General features: G+C 40.7%; 1 protein-coding gene across 5 annotated transcripts in view; it reads right to left on the reverse strand.

The window, feature by feature from the left end:
- The window catches only part of RAD54L2 (RAD54 like 2), a 114,505-nt gene that overhangs the window by 60,913 nt on the left and 35,841 nt on the right, over positions 1–17,751 (reverse strand). For 4 of the 5 annotated variants that reach the window (XM_027038844.2, XM_027038843.2, XM_027038842.2 and 1 more), the window contains one exon: positions 6,725–6,917. In XM_027038844.2, coding sequence (XP_026894645.1) covers positions 6,725–6,863 — 139 coding nt within the window. In that variant the 5' untranslated portion in view covers positions 6,864–6,917. Of the gene's footprint in view, positions 1–6,724; positions 6,918–11,317; positions 12,020–17,751 lie in introns of those variants that run through there. The other variant, XM_053219292.1, reaches the window with a different exon arrangement.

Genomic DNA, 17,751 nt, shown 5'->3' on the forward strand with positions numbered 1-17,751 from the left:
GCACATGTGCACGCTCCGTCTCTCAAAATAAATAAATATTTCCTTTAAAAACTATTCTTAGAAAAGGAAGAAATCTAGGCTTAAACTAAGAATGTCTAATGTAACAGAAAGGTCATAAAAAATGGTGAAAACTACAACTCCATAGACTATGCTGCCTTCTGAAGGGCCCTGGGGGCTTCCATTGGAGGGAGAAAACATTGGTTAGAGTTCCCATTAGATTGCTGAAATCACCCCACCCACTCTGATCTTAGTTCAAATTTCTGGAAGCTCCCCTACACCTCTTCCACTTCCAGCTGCTCAGAGAGCATGACTTTTCCTGCAGACTGCTACTGTTTAATGATATGTCCAGAACTCGCGGTGAGAATCTGAAAAAGCATGTTAGAACCCAAACGAATAAAACCAGGGTTTGGGTATATCTCAAACTGCTACCGCTGGCCCTACATGCTCAGGCCCTCCCTATCTCATCCCAGACCACTCTGGCCTCTATTCTCTACGCTCCAGCCACCATGGCCTCTATGTTCCTGATTCTTAAACAGCAAATTCGTTCCCACACCAGGGCCTTTGCTCTGGCCCTCTGCCTAGAACACTTTACCCCTAATTCTTTACATTGTAAGCAAAGAGGACAAATAGAAAGGGGTCAGTGAAAAAGCACAAAGCAAACTCTCTGCAGGAAAGGCAGAGATCCAGAGGTTGAGAAGATCAGCTTTCCCTACTCAGTGGTCTAAGGTGAAGGAGGTCAGCCTGAGGCCAAAGTTGATATTCAGGAGGTTAGCTTTCTGTCAATAAGATGGCTATGAAGCAGGTTCCAGAAGGAACATATCTAGCTCCAGTTCCAGGATCTCAGTATCCTGATATGCCATGTAAAACAGACAAGAATAAAACAACAAAAAAAGAAGGCCTTCATGTTCTAAAAAGATGTGCCCATCAAGGCAGTCTGTGTCCAGATCTTGATTAACTTAAGCCAGGGCCTCTCAAACTTTTCCACTGACGAGTCCTGAATGTCTGCAGAAAACGTTCTTATCCCTTGGGGACTCTCATGGCACGATCCAAAATTCTAAACTCTGAAATTTATTTGAAAAAAAAAAAAAAAATCTTATTTTACCTTAAAAATGCATATGAATTATTTTCTATGCCTAATTTTTATTACAATTTTTTAAAATTCCTTACCAAAGTACTAACCCCCAACCCCCAACACCACTCCACCTATCTCCTGATAAAGCCGGCACTCCAACAAGGTTTGTCATGTTCATCCTGAAGCTTCATAAACTCCCAGTATGCCTACCATGGCCTGAGGAAATGAGTTTGGAAATGAAACCCTTTGGCAAGCAATCATTCTTAGAGTAACAAATAAGTTCTTTAAGTCTGCAGTTTCTGGCTGGGGCTTTGGTTTGTTTTCTAGTAATATTCCATTAGAAAAACCCTACTCTTGTGTTAGGTTAATGAGGCTGTTCACAACATGGGCCAAACAGCTTGGATGAGTAGAATGCTCTCAGAAGAAAAGAGTGGTGGTGGCCCCAGAATCCTCCTGGAGAACCAAGCAAAGACCAGAGAAACTGGCACAGGTAATAGAGTAAAAATACTGTAGGAAAGAAATGGGACATCTGGCTTTTCCTTGCAAATATTTCACAAGAATAAAGGTAGCCTAAAAGAAGTGCAAGTGGTAATGGAAAGGGGAATCATATTATTAACTAAGATTCAGGGGTGCCTGGGTGACTCAGTTGGTTAAGCGTCTGACTCTTGGTTTTGGCCCAGGTCATGATCTCACTGCTTTGTGGGTTCAAGCCCCACATTGGGCTCTGTACTGGCAGTGTGGAGCCCACTTGGGATTTTCTCTCTCCCTCTCTAGGTGCCCTTCCACCACTCATGCTGTCTCCGTCTCTCTCAAAATAAATAAACTTAAAAAAAAATTTTTTTTTAAACTAAGATTCATTATTCACTTGGAGAACAAGTGAAATCAGGAATTGGATCCATTAATCCAGATGAATGTTAATAAGAAACACATGAAGTCCTTGTTAATAGTTTAAATTTTAAGCATCCCCTCCACCCACCCAACCACTAGCGCATATTCAGGACCAGGTTTCTTGCTATTTTTCTCCCTGTCTCCCTGCTGCAAGAGGACAAGAAGCTACCTTGGGGAAACAGATGTTAAGATCTTTGCCATTTGTATAGACAGGAAAACCCTTGAAAATATCTCTTGGTCTAAACTCCATCACTTACAGTTGCACTGAAGGCTTACAGTGGAGTGATGCTGAGGAAAACAAATGTGCTAATGAACCACCAAGGCAAAGAAAGATCTTTTTACAAAGCCATGTAAACATAGGACTCTGTGACAGATACCAGCTGTGCGACACTTATACATCCACTGGAATACACATTAAGCAGCAACTGAAAATGAACTTTTTTTTGTAAAGGCTAGATTATTCTAGGAGTTCCCTTCATCTAAATATTTCTAAGTACTTTATCTGGGGCAAGACATTGGACCTGAAGCTGAGCTAGAAGAAAATACTGAACCAGAAAAACATTTTGCATGAGGAAAGCCAATTCCCAGAGGCACCAGGTTTTGAACCTCTACCTTTGATAATCAGAGACCCCGTAAGGTGCTGACATCCAACTTCTCCCACCATTCCAAGAGAATAGAGAAAACTCAACACAGACATCTGGAGAAAAGAAAAACAGGGGAATGAGGGACGCCTGGGTTGGCTCAGTCAGTTGAGGGTATGCTCTTGATTTCAGTTCAGGTCATGATCCCAGGGTCAGGGAATTGAGCCCCATGTCAGGTTCCATGCTGAGCATGGAGCCTGCTTGAGATTCCTTCTCCCCCATTCATGCACATGCTCTCTCGCTCTCTTGCTCTTTCTCTCTAAAAGAAAAAGAAAAAAACAAACAGGGGAAACAAAAACCAATCAAAAATGTTTCACAACATGCCATGAGCCCCTAATGTGTTAGAAATGGAAAGCACTGTTTTCTCTCTACCTTTTTAAAGACAAAATCATGGTGCTACTCCCCAAGAGCCAAAGTCTCCTTATTCTCAGACTACTACCCCACAAGTCAACGTTCAAAGGTCAGTATCAAGGAGGAGATAATGCCCCAATTTAATGTAGCAAAGCTACATCTCTAATTCCCCCACTCCCTATACCATTCTTCCCACCTTTGTAAAGATTTCATTATCTTCCCAGGCTTTACCTATTCCATCTTCAACCTGCCTCACACATCAAGTAAGTCACCAAGTCCTATAAATTCCACTGTTACAAATCTGATCATTTAATACTCCTGTGTAGGTCAACTGATCCAAACAGTTCAAATCCTCATTAATCCTTTCTGTAAAGTTCTAACACAGACCTAGTTGGTCTTCACCATCTAATAGGCCATCTCTTCTTCATGCTGCTAAAACAACATTCCTAAAAATCAAAGGTTTAATGAATGCTCCCCAGTAAAAACTTCCGTCAATTCCATGCTGCCTATAAAACAAATTCTAAACTCCTTCCTAACCTGATTCCAGGCCACCGCTCCAGTCTCACTCTGGTCATCCCCCTAATGTGTCCAATTCTACATCAAACAATATAGTTCACCATTCTCTAGCATATGCCATACTTGCCCTTCTACTTTGCCATTACTCATGCTATTCTAATTGTTCTCTCATCTCTAGTCAACAGTATTACCAATCAACTTCTTTCCTTAAAGTACAAACTAAGAGAGAAAGCAACCCATTACAGGTAGGGAATGATATGAATCTATAGTCTCAGAAGCAACATGGATTTGAAAAAGGAGTACCACTTTGGAAACCAAAGGCCCAGCTCCGCCACTTTCTTGAAAAGTTATACTGAGTAAGCCATTTGCCTTTCTGAGCCTCAGTTTCCTCATCCCTAAAATGTATCTGCTCTGCCTAACAGATAGGATTATCAAGATAAAGTATGTCAAAATGTTTGTGAGAGGATGGACTAAAGCAGTACTTACAGGGAAATTTATAATTTTGATTGTTTTTATTAGGAAAAAACAGTAAGCACATTCTTAAGAAGTTTGAAAGTACTGCTAGAAGTAGAAGGAAGATTATTATAGGTAGAAATTACAAAGAAAACATACACAAATCAAGAGAATCAACAAAGCCAAAAGACAGTTCTTTGAAAAGGTTAGTACGATTGTTCAGATGTTTGTGTAAACGATGAAGAAGCACTATAAAAGTGAGTTATTGTTATCCAATAGAGATGAAACTTCAAATAAAAAAAGCTGAAGTAATAATTTCTTTTTTGAAAGTGTTTCTCAATCTCAGCACTATTGATATTTGGCCACAATAACTGTGTGTAGGACGGAGCTGTCCTGTGCAATGTAGGATGTTTAGCAGCATCCCTGGTCTCTGCCCACAAGATGCCAGTAGCATTCCTCCCCCACCTCCCAGAAGTCGTGACAATCAAAAGTGTTTTCAGACGTTGTAAATTGTCCCCTGGGAGGTAAAATCATCCCAGGTTGAGAAAGACTGCTCCAAGACCACAAAAGGCCACATCACACTATACCAGCTAAGACTATTCATAGCTATTCCTAATTTTAGAATAGCGGGCCGCTCTACCCATTAAGGTTGTGAGATGACCAGCAAGCCAAGGCAGGAAAGGCAAGACTGAACAGACAGGCAGGTCTCAGATGTTTCAACAAAATTTCATAGTGTTCAAAATGAGAGAACCAGGAAAACTGTGAGCTCTAAAACAGGGGCAGAATTGCCACAAGTAACACAAGTATCACTTCCATTTGGGAGTGCCTGGGTGAGCACAGCTCTAACACTACAGTGAAACATCAAAAGGATACTTAATCAAATTCCAAGAAGTTAGATAACCCTGGCAAGGCAAGAGAAAAAGTACCCACCAAACACTTTAACACTCGGAACTTTAAAGGCAATAAAAATAAGTCATTTCAAATTTTTAAAAAATTGTTTCATCTGAGAGTTGTATAAATAGTAAAAACAAACAAACAAACAAAAAAACCCTCCAGTTACACAGCTGTGACAAATCACAATTAAATTCTCACCACTTCTAGGGGCACCTGGGTGGTTCAGTTGGTTAAGCACCCGACTTCAGCTTGGGTCATGATCTTGCGGTTTCTGAGTTTGAGCCCTGCATCAGGCTCTGTACTGTCAGCTCAGAGCCTGGAGCGTGCTTTGGATTCTGTGTCTCCCTCTCTCTGCCCCTACTTTGCTCCCACTGTCTGTCTGTCTGTCTGTCTGTCTCTCTCTCTCTCTCAAAAATAAACATTAAAAACAATTTCTTAATAAACATTAAAAAATAATTTTAAAAAATCTTGCTGCTTCTAAATAAATAATAAAGTGCACAGAAGGATATGTTTTGTTTTGTCTTAAGAACCGAACAAGGAAACCAGATTCCAAGAAGCCAAGAGGGAAAACTGTGTGTATATATCCATTATACCCACCAGCAACATCTAAAATCCAATCTAAACCTGACATGAATCTAGGGGGTAGCTGAAATATAATTCTGAGAACCCAAATGATAAAAAGCAAAAAGTGATGCAGATACCAGGGGCACTCTAATGCCATCTTAAGAACCATGAGACCAAAGCAAGACAGTATGATGGTATACCGTGCCAGCACACACTATCTTCCATTATTTCTACTTATTCTACTTTATATAGAAAGGAACTACAGTACCATCTTGGGAGACTCCAACTGAATTACAGTGGACAGCAAATGATATCAGGAAAAATAAATAAATAAAATGGTAATTTCCCTGCCAGAGGTGAAGTGGAAATAGGGCAGAGACTACCTAAACAGTATAAATGAGGAAAAACTGATCCCTGAACCACGTGACAACTGTCAGGATGAATGAGAACTGAAGACAGTACCAGCAGCAAAGAAACAGAATTGATGTTCATTCTCCTAGAATCTGGAGAAGAATAGTAGCACATTTTCCTAGTTCTACTAGTGTGGTCTGTTATAAACAACAGACAAAAACTTTATTCCTCAGTTTACAGGAAGCTTGCAAACAACTCCATCCTATGCCATGCAAGGCTGGAATGAACTGAGAAGCTCTATGGCTAGCCAGATGATCTCACAGTGGACTAGAGAAGAGAAAGTCAATGCCACTTCAACAAGTTGGGGGCAAAGGAAGGGTTGAGCCAAATAGGAGTCCAGAGGGGGTCTACCAGCTATGAAGGTGCAGTTCTCTCCCATCAGAAGCAATCTATAGTCACTAGAAATGGTTGGGAGGCAGAGCAGCACCACAGGAGATGCAATAAGCTTTCTGGAGTTGTGTACCTTTCATCTGAGAATCTCTCCCTAGGTAATCCCCTCATGTCCATACAAGCAGAATTGTGCATATAATTTCAGGAAACTCACGGTTACCCCCACACCTGCCTGTAGCCATCTGATGAATCCATGACCCCCAGACCACAAAGTCTTGCCACAAGGACTCTGCTACTGATTTCTCCATGACTCGGGCAAGTATGCTCTACTCTCAAATCTTTGAATCTGAATCCACATGTCTGTCAAAGATGAGTTAAATGCTAAAGGTTCTTCCAGCACTAAAGTGAGGCCTAGATAGAGGAACAACAATTCACTTCCTGAGAAAGAGCATATGAGTTAATTGTTGCTATGCAACCAGTGTCTGCCTTCTCACAATAGATGACCTAAGAAATCCAACTGGAAATACCATGCTCTTCCAGCAAAAAATCCACTAGAAGAAAAGAAAAGAAAAGACAACCCATGTCACTCAGTAGAGCCACTCACCATCCAGTAGGTCTTCCGCGTCATCCCTGCCGTGCTCCTCCACTGCCACTTCCTCCTCCTCCTCCTCCTCTTCCGCATCCTCCAGCTCCACGTCCGGGTCCAGGTCTGGATCGCTCCCTGAGGCGGATTCGTCTGACATGGCTCCCAGAGGTCCTCAGTGGGCATTACCGACTCATGGTACACTGCAGGGGTCCTGAAAGAAAGAAAAGAGGCATCAGAATCACCAAGGGCTTCACTCAGGAACAGGATTCTTTCAAAGAGAAAATGCCAAGGATGAATGCCCTGGAAGGGCAAGCTAACCATACCCGAATCTCCACCTTCCTCACAAGTGCACTAACCCTGAGAAGCTCAAGTTTCTCTTAGCTGCTTGGACATGAAAATATCTTAAAGTGACCAAACACACTCTATGCCTCAGAATTACCATTTGTTCATTCCTTCAACTTCCTGAGCATCAACTCTCTATATTTCTATTTATCCATACATATACAAATACACATTATAGATATATAATCACAGGCACTATACTAGGCTTTGGGGACACAGTAGGAAACATGTTGGGCAGTGCTAAGAAGCTGGTGCATGCCAGAAAGAGATCAGGGAGAAGTTCTCATTGAACAGAGGCCAGAAGAAGAGGGAGACACACAGACATCTGGGGAGAGTGTGTTCTATGGAGAGTGAGCAGCAAGGGCAGAGCCCAGGAGTGAGAGTAACTGGGAGTACTCAAGGAACAGGGAGTGAGTGGGTACTGCCTAGAGCAGGGCCAGGTCCTGCCTTGGAGCACTACCCAGAAGGCAGTCCACTCTCTAACCACCTGAATAGAAGGCTTCCAGCAGGCAGCTGGCTGTTTAGCACACTCCCACTCCTCCCAAGTATGTGGGGAACCTCAGGCTCCCCATGGGCCAGAATGCCCCTGCGCCCATCTCTGCTCTCAGGTTCTGTCCTACCTCTTAGCCCAATTCCAGCTCCATTTCTTCCAAGAAGTCTTGGTCAACTGCCCCAGTCTTCTGGGATCATATTCCTGCTTCTGAACTCCAATAGCCATGCTTGACTATGCTGACCTTCACTGAAGCCTTCACATGGGTTACCTGGCAAAGTGGTTTGCCTTCTGCGGTTTCTCACCTTCAGACCAAACAGTAAATCCCTAAGGGCAGGTATTTAGCTGAGAACTGTTTCTTTGTGGCCTGGAGCTGGAAGCACGTCCTATTTAGATCAATTCATTCATTCACGTTCGCTCCCTCATTTGCCAATTTGCTCTATTAACTCTTCTATGTGCCAGGCACTGTGCATGTCTGTCTGTCTCACTCTTTTGCTCTCACTTGGTCTACTTGACTATCAGCTATAAAAGTCATTTCTTCTTGAGGGGGACAAAAACAAGGTAAAGACTGCTCTGAGATAAAGCAAATATAGCAAAATGTTAACATAAAGATTCACTGACCAATTCTTTCCATTTTTCTGTATATTTCAAATTTTTCATAATAAAATGTGGAGGAAGAACACAAAATAAATAATCTTTTATACGACAAACTGCTACAGACAACCACATCCACAATCAGGTTATCCTAAAATTCCTCCCATCTCCCAAAATAAAAACTAAAATACAAGTCTCTAATTATTCAACACAAAAACTATTGCAGAACTGAAATCTCTTATTAAGGTCCAGACACAATTTGAAACAGAATTTTTATGTCCTCCTGAAACAAAATGAAGTAAACTGGATCCTTTAGAGTTCTAGAAAGCTAGAATTTAAGTTCAAGACTGTTTAGTTAAAAGCCACAGGAATTATGAGTGTGTATGTGTCCTGGTGGGTCATGTACTTAGCCTCTCAAGACAATGAAACCAAAAAAAAAAAATCTATGAAATGATTTAGTAATAAAATTAAAATTTTTGCATTAATAACGCACTTCCAAAACACGCACAAAGTGTATTAAGGCACAGGGAAAAAAGGTGTTCCACAAATACAAATTAATATAACTAATGCTGAGTCACCATTCACTGAGTGACAAATTCCAAATTTCTCAGGGAATAACTATCCTATATCTTTAAGTTCATTAGGTTTTGAAAGGAAGTAGTAAATCAATTAGATGTCAGCAGCTTTGGAAATGAAAATTATTCTGAAGATGAGTAATGATGATAACTCAACAGCAGCTACTCTGTATGTGGAAGTCAATGTTTATAATCAGCATAACCCCTCTGGTTCATCCTAGACTGCTTGAGATAAGTGTTTTGCTTACAGTGTGTTTGGTTGATTATGGAGTGGCTTTTAGAAGACAATTTTAATTAGCAAGTACCTTAATGTAATCTGAATGTCTGTCATTTCAGAGAAGAAATTGTGTGGTTGTGGAAGAATGACAATCACTTAGAGGTAAACAATAATAATGAGAAGCCTCCTGTAAACCTAGTTAACAAACATCTTCAAAATAACCTCAGTCCCAAGCTCCTAATAGATAGAAGCAAATATCAATTAAACATCAACAACCAGGGGCGCCTGGGTGGCTCAGTCAGTCAAGCACACGACTTCAGCTCAGGTCATGATCTCACAGTTTGTGAGTTTGAGCCCTGCATCGGGCTCTGTGCTGACACCTCAAAGCCTTCGGATTCTGTATCTCCCTCCCTCCCTCTCTGTCCCTACCCCACTCAAGCTCTGTCTCTCTCTCTCTCTTAAAAATAAAAAAACACTTAAAAAAAAAAATCAACAACCACACATACTACTAGAATTTGAGACATTGGTCCAGGCCCCTACTCAAAACATTTTAAGTACAGGACATTTTAAAATAGTACCCAGGCCAGGGGTACCTGGGTGGCTCAGTCAGTTAAGTGTCTGACCTCAGCTCAGGTCATGATCTTGCGGTTTGTGGGTTCAAGCCCCACATTAGGCTCTGTGCTGATAGCTCAGAGCATGGAGCCTACTTCAGATTCTGTGTCTCCCTCTCTCTCTCTGCCCCTCCCCTGCTCGCGCTCTGTCTCTGTCTCTCAAAAATAAATAAATGTTAAAATAAAAAAATAAAATTATTTAAAAATAAAATAGTACCCAGGCCATCAGATGCCCATAACAGAATAAAGTGGAGAGTGATAGATTTCTTAAATCCCACCAAATTTGGTTATTCTCTTTCCCTACCTTGCAAGAGCCACTAAAATTTCTTTACAGAGATGACACAAATGAATTTTCTCCACTCTTCAAAATCATACCAACGACTCAAAGGGCAGGTTTTGCTGTTACTGATCTCTTTCAAAAAAGCAACAGGGATGCCCAGGTGGCTCAGTTGGTTAAGTGTCTGACCCTTGATCTCAGCTCAGGTCATGATCTCACGGTTCAGCCTCTGGGCTTACAGCATGGAGCCTGCTTAGGACTCTCTCTCTCCCTTTCTCTCTGCCCCTCCCCTGCTTATGCACATGCATGCGCGCTCTCTCAAAATAAATAAACATCAAAAACAAAAAACAAAAAAAAGCAACAAAGGGAAAATGTCAGAGGAATAGTTAACCTTGGGGGGCAGCAGCACAGTCAATCACATTCTGTCTATAAGGCTATCCACACATACAAACACTTCCATGTGGGCACAGCCTTTCAAACACAGACAGCCTGATTCAAGAAATCAGCTCAGTAGAACTGTTAGAGGTGAGGAAAAAGGTGATAAGGAAAAAATGTATCTCCCTCATTTGCTCCTCAGCCCATGTGAAACACTGCCTCAACCTCCAGGGAAGAGGAGCGCTAGGAGAGTGATTATGGGTGTGCTACACCTTAATGAGGACCTGTATTCCTACAAAGCAAATTCTGGGAATCAAATACTATCTTAATGAAACTAGAGAACTAGCTATTTAAAGAAACTCTAAAAAGAATCACTCTGAAAAGTAAATATCCAATCCCTAAGTAATATGTTAAGGTCTACAGTTTAATATGTTGTGTTTGCTAAAAGAGACTATATATAGTTATGAAGAAACCCACAGCCAATCCCAGGCCAGCCCCTTACAGCCTTGAGAGTAAAGGAAAATTTGGTTCCTCTGCCCTGCTAAGTTCAAAAACAATGTCACCTGTCTATAGAGTGGTGCCTGGCTAAGAATCAGTGAAATTAATCATGCGGACACAGCCCTAAGACACACCCCTGGGGAGGAGAATACACAGGAGAGAAAAACACAAAGACACACACACATACTAGCAAAGCCTTTGTTCACAAAGCAGACCATGCTTGGAGAGTGCACACTAAAATCATAGAACTGTGGGCACATACTGCCTCACCACTGTGGGGCAGCCCATGCAATTCCAGAGGTCCTCGGCAGCATCCTGATGCTATGTTTGATATAAAAGAAACCATTCCAAACTGCCATGTCCTCATTAATTTTGGTAACCTTGAGTTGTATTAAATTTCCTCAAATTATCTCAAAGCAATTCCACAGTGAGTGCCATGTACACTTCTTTTTCCATTAAGAGTATAAACAAAACCATGCATTTATGCTAATTTGCAAGGGGTATGAAGTCTTAAAAGCATGAAAACATTCAGTCTAAAACTTTAGGCAACACTTCAAAGAAACACATTAGTCAAGCAATTTATATAATTCAAAGACTTTTTAAAAAGAGTTCAGTCCATTTCCAGTACTCACAGGGTATCAACAAGATTCTTCCAGTCTGCTGAGAGATCAACTGTGGATCTCTGAAATTATTTCAAAACACCTTTCCTGGGCAAGACAAAAGCCCAATGCATACATGTAGTCCAAATGCCTTTTAATAACCTTTCAGTCACTTAAGAACACATTTAATACACACAAAGCAGGTACAGAGCTAGAAAGTGACACAGCTTGAAATATTTTATTAATGAGACTTTTGGCAATGGGGAGCTTAATTAAGACAAAATAAGGAAAAGAAGGTGAACAAAACATTCAGGACTCTAAGGAGGAAAGCCACAGGAGACAACTCTCCCCAAAAGGCAATGCAGTGGGGCCAGGCCCAGGGACTCAGCACAAAGCACAACAGAGGCACTGGAGCCATGTTTACAGAATCAGTCAAGAAATCTTAATTCCAGGGATGCCTAGGTGGCTCAGTGGTTAAGCATCTGATTCTTGGGTTTCGGCTCAGGTCATGATCTCATGGTGTGTGGGTTTGAGCCCCATATCAGGTTCTGTGCTGACAGTGCAAAGCCTGCTTGGGATTCTCTCTCTCCCTCTCTCTCTGCCCCTCCCCCTCTCAAGCTGTCTCTGTCTCTCTTAAAAGAGAAAACAAAACAAAACAAAACCAAACCCTAAATTCTAGCCATAGCTCTATGGGAAACTAGCTGCATGACCTTGGTCAAATCAGTTCTCCCTCAGCTTCCATTACCCCTCTTATTCTAGCCAGGAGAGAGATGGACTCTAGTTCATCTTCAAGATCCCTTCCAGATTCTAAGACAGCAGTTCTCAAAGGATGGTCCAGGGACCCCTGGGGTCCTGAAGACACTTTCAAGGGAGCCACAAAGTCAAAATCATACATGGGTTAAAGAACCATCCGAAGTGCAAGACAGACCAATGGATTTTAATGTAACAGAATACAAGAAGTTCCTGGATGTGGTTTCGAATTCCATATTACAATTAACCTTGAAGAAACTACCACTTGTCAGAGTTTAGATACAGTATTAAAGAATACCCACAATTACCTGAAAAGGCTATTAAAACACTCATCCATTTTCCACCTGCCTTCTTCATCTACTTCTACAATACAGTAAATTAACAAAACAATAAGTGACAACAAATTATATGTAGAAGCAGATCTGAGGATCTAGCTATCTCTATTCAATCAGACATTTTCAAATTTTCAAATGTGTCAAACAATTCAACTCTTCTAATTTTTTTCTTTTGGAAAACAATTATTTTTCATTAAAAATTATTTAATACATATTGAATTTATTATTTTAATTGTTTTAATGTTTATTTATTTATTTTGAGAGAGAGTGAGAGGAAGGGGCAGAGAGGGAGGGAGAGAGAATCCCAAGAATGCTTCTGTCAGCACAGAGCTCAGTCTCACGAACCATGAGATCATGACCTGAGCTAAAATCAAGAGTTGGTGGACTTCAAGCTGTACTACAAAGCTGTTATCATCAAGACAGTATGGTACTGGCACAAAAACAGACACTCAGATCAATGGAACAGAACAGAGAACCCAGAAATGGACCCACAAACGTATAGCCAACTAATCTTTGACAAAGCAGGAAAGAATATCCAGTGGAATAAAGACAGTCTCTTCAGCAAGTGCTGCTGGGAAAACTGGACAGCGACATGCAGAAGAATGAACCTCGACCACTTTCTTACACCATACACAAAAATAAACTCAAAATGGATGAAAGACCTAAAAGTAAGACAGGAAGCCATCAAAATCCTCGAGGAGAAAGCAGGAAAAACCCTCTTTGATCTCGGCTGCAGCAACTTCTTACTCAACACGTCTCCGGAGGCAAGGGAAACAAAAGCAAAAATGAACTACTGGGACCTCATCAAAAGAAAAAGCTTCTGCACAGTGAAGGAAACAATCAGCAAAACTAAAAGGCACCCGACGGAATGGGAAAAGATATTTGCAAAGGACATATCAGATAAAGGGTCAGTATCCAAAATCTATAAAGAACTTATCCAACTCAACACCCAAATAACAAATAATCCAGTGAAGAAATGGGCAAAAGACATGAATAGACACTTCTCCAAAGAAGACATCCAGATGGCCGACTGACACATGAAAAAATGCTCAACATCACTCATCTTCAGGAAAAAACAACTCAAAGCCACAATGAGATACCACCTCACACCTGTCAGAATGGCTAACATTAACAACTCGGGCAACAACAGATGTTGGCGAGGATGTGGAGAAAGAGGATCGATCTCTTTTGCACTGCTGGTGGGAATGCAAACTGGTGCAGCCACTCTGGAAAACGTATGGAGATTCCTCAAAAAATTAAAAATAGAACTACCCTACGACCCAGCAATTGCACTACTAGGCATTTATCCAAGGCATACAAGTATGCTGTTTCGAAGGGACACATGCACCCTAATGTTTACAGCAGCACTATCAACAACAGCCAAAGTATGGAAAGAGCCCAAATGTCCATTGATGGATGAATGGATAAAGAAGACGTGGTATATATACACAATGGAGTATTACTCGGCAATCAAAAAGAATGAAACCTTGCCATTTGCAACAATGTGGATGGAACCAGAGGGTATTATGCTAAGCAAAATTAGTCAGAGGAAGACAAATATCATATGAATTCACTCATATGAGGTCTTTAAGACACAGAACAGATGAACACAAGGGAAGGGAAGTAAAAATAATATAAAACAGGGAGGGGGACAAAACGTAAGAGACTCTTAAATAAGGAGAACAAACAGAGGGTTACTGGAGGGGTTGTGGGAGGGGGGATGGGCTAAATGGGTAAGGGGCATTAAGGAATCTACTCCTGAAATCATTGTTGCACTATATGCTAACTAACTTGGATGTAAATTTTAAAAAATAAAAAATAAATAAAATAAAATAAATTAAAGAATTTAAAAAGAGCTGGACATTTAACTGAGTGAGCTACCCAAGTGCTCCAAGTTTATTACTTTTTAAAGAAATTGATATTTTTAATTTGTTTTAATTTCTAATACAGTGAAGATTAACCATTATAACCCATATAAACAAAAGCTTTTTGGGATCTTCAATAATTTTTAAGAGTATAAAAGGATCCTGAGACCAAATAGTTTGAAATCTATAGTCTTAGAGTCCATATTTTCAGGTATCATAAAGAAAAATTAGCATTTTAAAAAATGTAACAAACAGAATCACATTACATGAACAACAAAAAATATCTGGACAGTTCCATACTGTATTCAGATAAAAAAGTACAAGATTAATCTGATATATTAATGGTATACAGGTTATTTTATAGATGTAATTCAGCATCAAGGGCAAACTTTCTCAGTGACTAAAGTTAATACTACATTTGAAAAGTCAAATTTTTACTTTTACTATAATGCCCAACCTCTTTAAAATGGCCAAGGGCTGAGGTTTCTTGTGTTTGCTCCCTGACTTAGGTTCTTCATCCAAGAGGTCACTGAGCAGCGCATCCCTGCAGGGTCAGTCCCAGGTATTTTGAATAAGTAGGAGTAAAACTCTAGAAGGCCACTGCTGAGAGGAGCAAATTAAAGGCTCATTTAATTCTCCATGGAGTCAGATGGAAAAAAAGGGGGGAGGGAGGGCAACAAACAATTGAGTTGGTAAGATATGAACTAAAGCAGCAGTGACAGCTTTGGCTGTGAGAAGGCTATGTGACATAGCCAATGTTCCCCAGAGGAATCTGGGCTCTGAAAAATTCTCTCCCTCTCTTCTCTCTCTCTCTTCTCTTCTCCCTCTCTCTCTCTCTCTCTCTCTCTCACACACACACACACACACACACACATGCCACATGTATATTTTAAACCATCAGTATAATCTAAGGGCAGTAAAAAAATAAAAATAAAAATAGTAAAAATGAAAATAAAAATAAAAATAAAAATTAAAAATAAAAGTAAGGTCCCTGGATCTCTGAATACAGAGTAAAAGCAATTCTGGCTAAATATGTTACCATTCAACTTGTGACCCCTGTATCTCTTTCCACACAGCTCTCAATTCTTAAAGTGAGGATGACAGAGATAAGGATCTACATGGTGGGGGCATGTTTGGCCTACTTTCCCTAGGCTTGCTGAGGCCCAAACCAGCCCTGAGTGCAGATCAGCCTAAAAGCAGGTCGGGTTTATCTACTAGACGGTAAGACTGAAGTGGCTTGGAGAGAAGCCAAATCATGCCAGTGTCTCATCTCTCCAACTCCCTCTATCTACAACCACCTTCACTGTCCCTGACCAGTCTGTTCCCAAAGCCCCAGCCCTCTGAGGCTCTTCCTTTCTCTTAGGAGTTTCTAACTATGACAGAGCCATGGAGCTCAAGGCTGGTTGTCTTCAAACTCAGACAAACACAAGCTGAGCACAGAGGGGATGGTTTGCCCTTCATAGTCCTGCAAACATTCAGCACCAACTTTGGGGAAGATCTCTCCATATCTAGTCAACTTATGTACCAGATACAGTCCTGAAAAGCTCTGTGCTAGTAGCATTTCAATAAATCAAAACTTTTAAAAATAAAACTATAGCAGGAACTCTACATGAATCCTTCTATAATGCAAATAGCCACTAATTTGCTGAGTTGATGTTGATTGCTTTAGATTTTCAGTTGTCATTCGTTTTTAAATAGTTATAACTACATGGTATACAGGTTGCATACTATGTTTTTCCTAAATTGGTATCTACTACCAATTAACTAAAATTTTAATGGATAACTACTATTTTGTGATATACATGCATATTTTCAAAATATTCTATAGGAAAAATATGATATACTAATATCACTGTATTTACATGCTTACTCAAGTTTTTGATTTAGCTTTGCCAGTAACTTGGGCACTCTGTGTGCTAAGCTAAGCTCCTTAAAGACATAAATGTTTCTATGCTTTTTTTTTTTTTTTTAAGTAGGCTCCCCACCCACCGTGGGGCTTGAACTCACGATCCTGAGATCAAGAGTCACATACTCCAGGCACCTGGGTGGCTCAGTCAGTTAAACATCCGACTTCAGCTCAGGTCATGATCTCACCGTCCATAGGTTCGAGCCCCGCGTCAGGCTCTGTGCTGACAGCTAAGAGCTTGGAGTGTGCTTTAGATTCTTTGTCTCCCTCTCTCTCTGCCCCTCCCCTACTCACACTCTGTCTCTCTCCATCTCTCAAAAATGAATAAACATTAAAAAAAAAAAAATAGAGTCACATGCTCTACCAGCTGAGCCAGCCAGCCAGTCAGGCACACCAATATAAGTAAACTCATCTGGCTCCACTCTTCACAGTTCTAAAGTGAATGGTAAGACTAGTCAGGTGCATACTCCTATGGTGCCTTTGGTACAAAACAAAAATATATTTGGTCCTTTTCCCTGGTTCCTGGCAGAGCTCCCAAACCCTTAGAATTTTCTGAGTGACAGGAGTGTCTTCTGCTGTTTACCCTGGGCCCTCTTTTGATCACAGCTGAATCCGTGCCAACAAAGTAACTTAGGGTAGAGCCCCTAGACAGCCTCATGATGGCACTGGTCACCAAAAAGACCAAGTGACTAAAAGACTGGCACTTTCAGTCCTGCCCACCAACCTCCCAAGATGGGAGATGGGGAGCTGGAGAGTAAGTTCTATAAAAACTCTTGAACACTGAGATTCAGAGAGCTTCTGGGTCAGTGAATACACTGAGACGCTGGGAGAATGGCACAACTGGAAAAGGCATTGAACTCCATGCCACTCCTCCCCCATATTTTGCCCTATGCATCTCTTCCGCTTAGCTGTTCTGAGCTGTGTCCTTTCAAATAAACCAGTAAACATAAGTATATTCCTGAGTTCTGTGAGTCATTCTTGCAAATTATTGAGCCTAAGGAGGGGGGTCATGGGAGCCCTGATTTATGGTCAGTCAGAAGTATGGATAGCCAAGGACTTACAACTGGCATCTGAAGTTGGGGAAAGTCTTATGGGACTGAGTCCTTAGCCTTAGGTCTCTGCTAACTTGGAATAGTGTCAGAAATGAATTGTTGGACACCCATTTGGTATCTGGAGAATCAGAGAATTGGTTATTGGTACTGGGAAATATCCTGGTGCCATAAAGATTTAAGTGACAAACCATAGTAAAAAGTGCAACAAAAAATCTGAAGATCTATTATTTCTTGACTTCACATGTGCAAAAATAAACTGTGGTATTTACTTCAATGCAAGAGGTAGCCTGCACCTTTAAACTACTAAATGTCACATTTCCAGTGGACTTAAATTATTAAATGGCACAGGGATTTGTAAATGGGAATCCATACTGCATTTACCTCTCAAATCACAAAAAAGGAAAAGAACCACCGATCAAATATGCATTATTTTCTGTATTTCCAACGGATAATAAAAACTGATTATGAGAGTAAAGAAAAACTAGCAGAACCAATGAGGATCATTAGTAATGCAAGCAGTTCAAATTACATATAGAGTCTAACCATCACCTGTTATTAG

Source organism: Acinonyx jubatus, chromosome A2, assembly GCF_027475565.1.
Source record: "Acinonyx jubatus isolate Ajub_Pintada_27869175 chromosome A2, VMU_Ajub_asm_v1.0, whole genome shotgun sequence".
NCBI lineage: Eukaryota > Metazoa > Chordata > Mammalia > Carnivora > Felidae > Acinonyx > Acinonyx jubatus.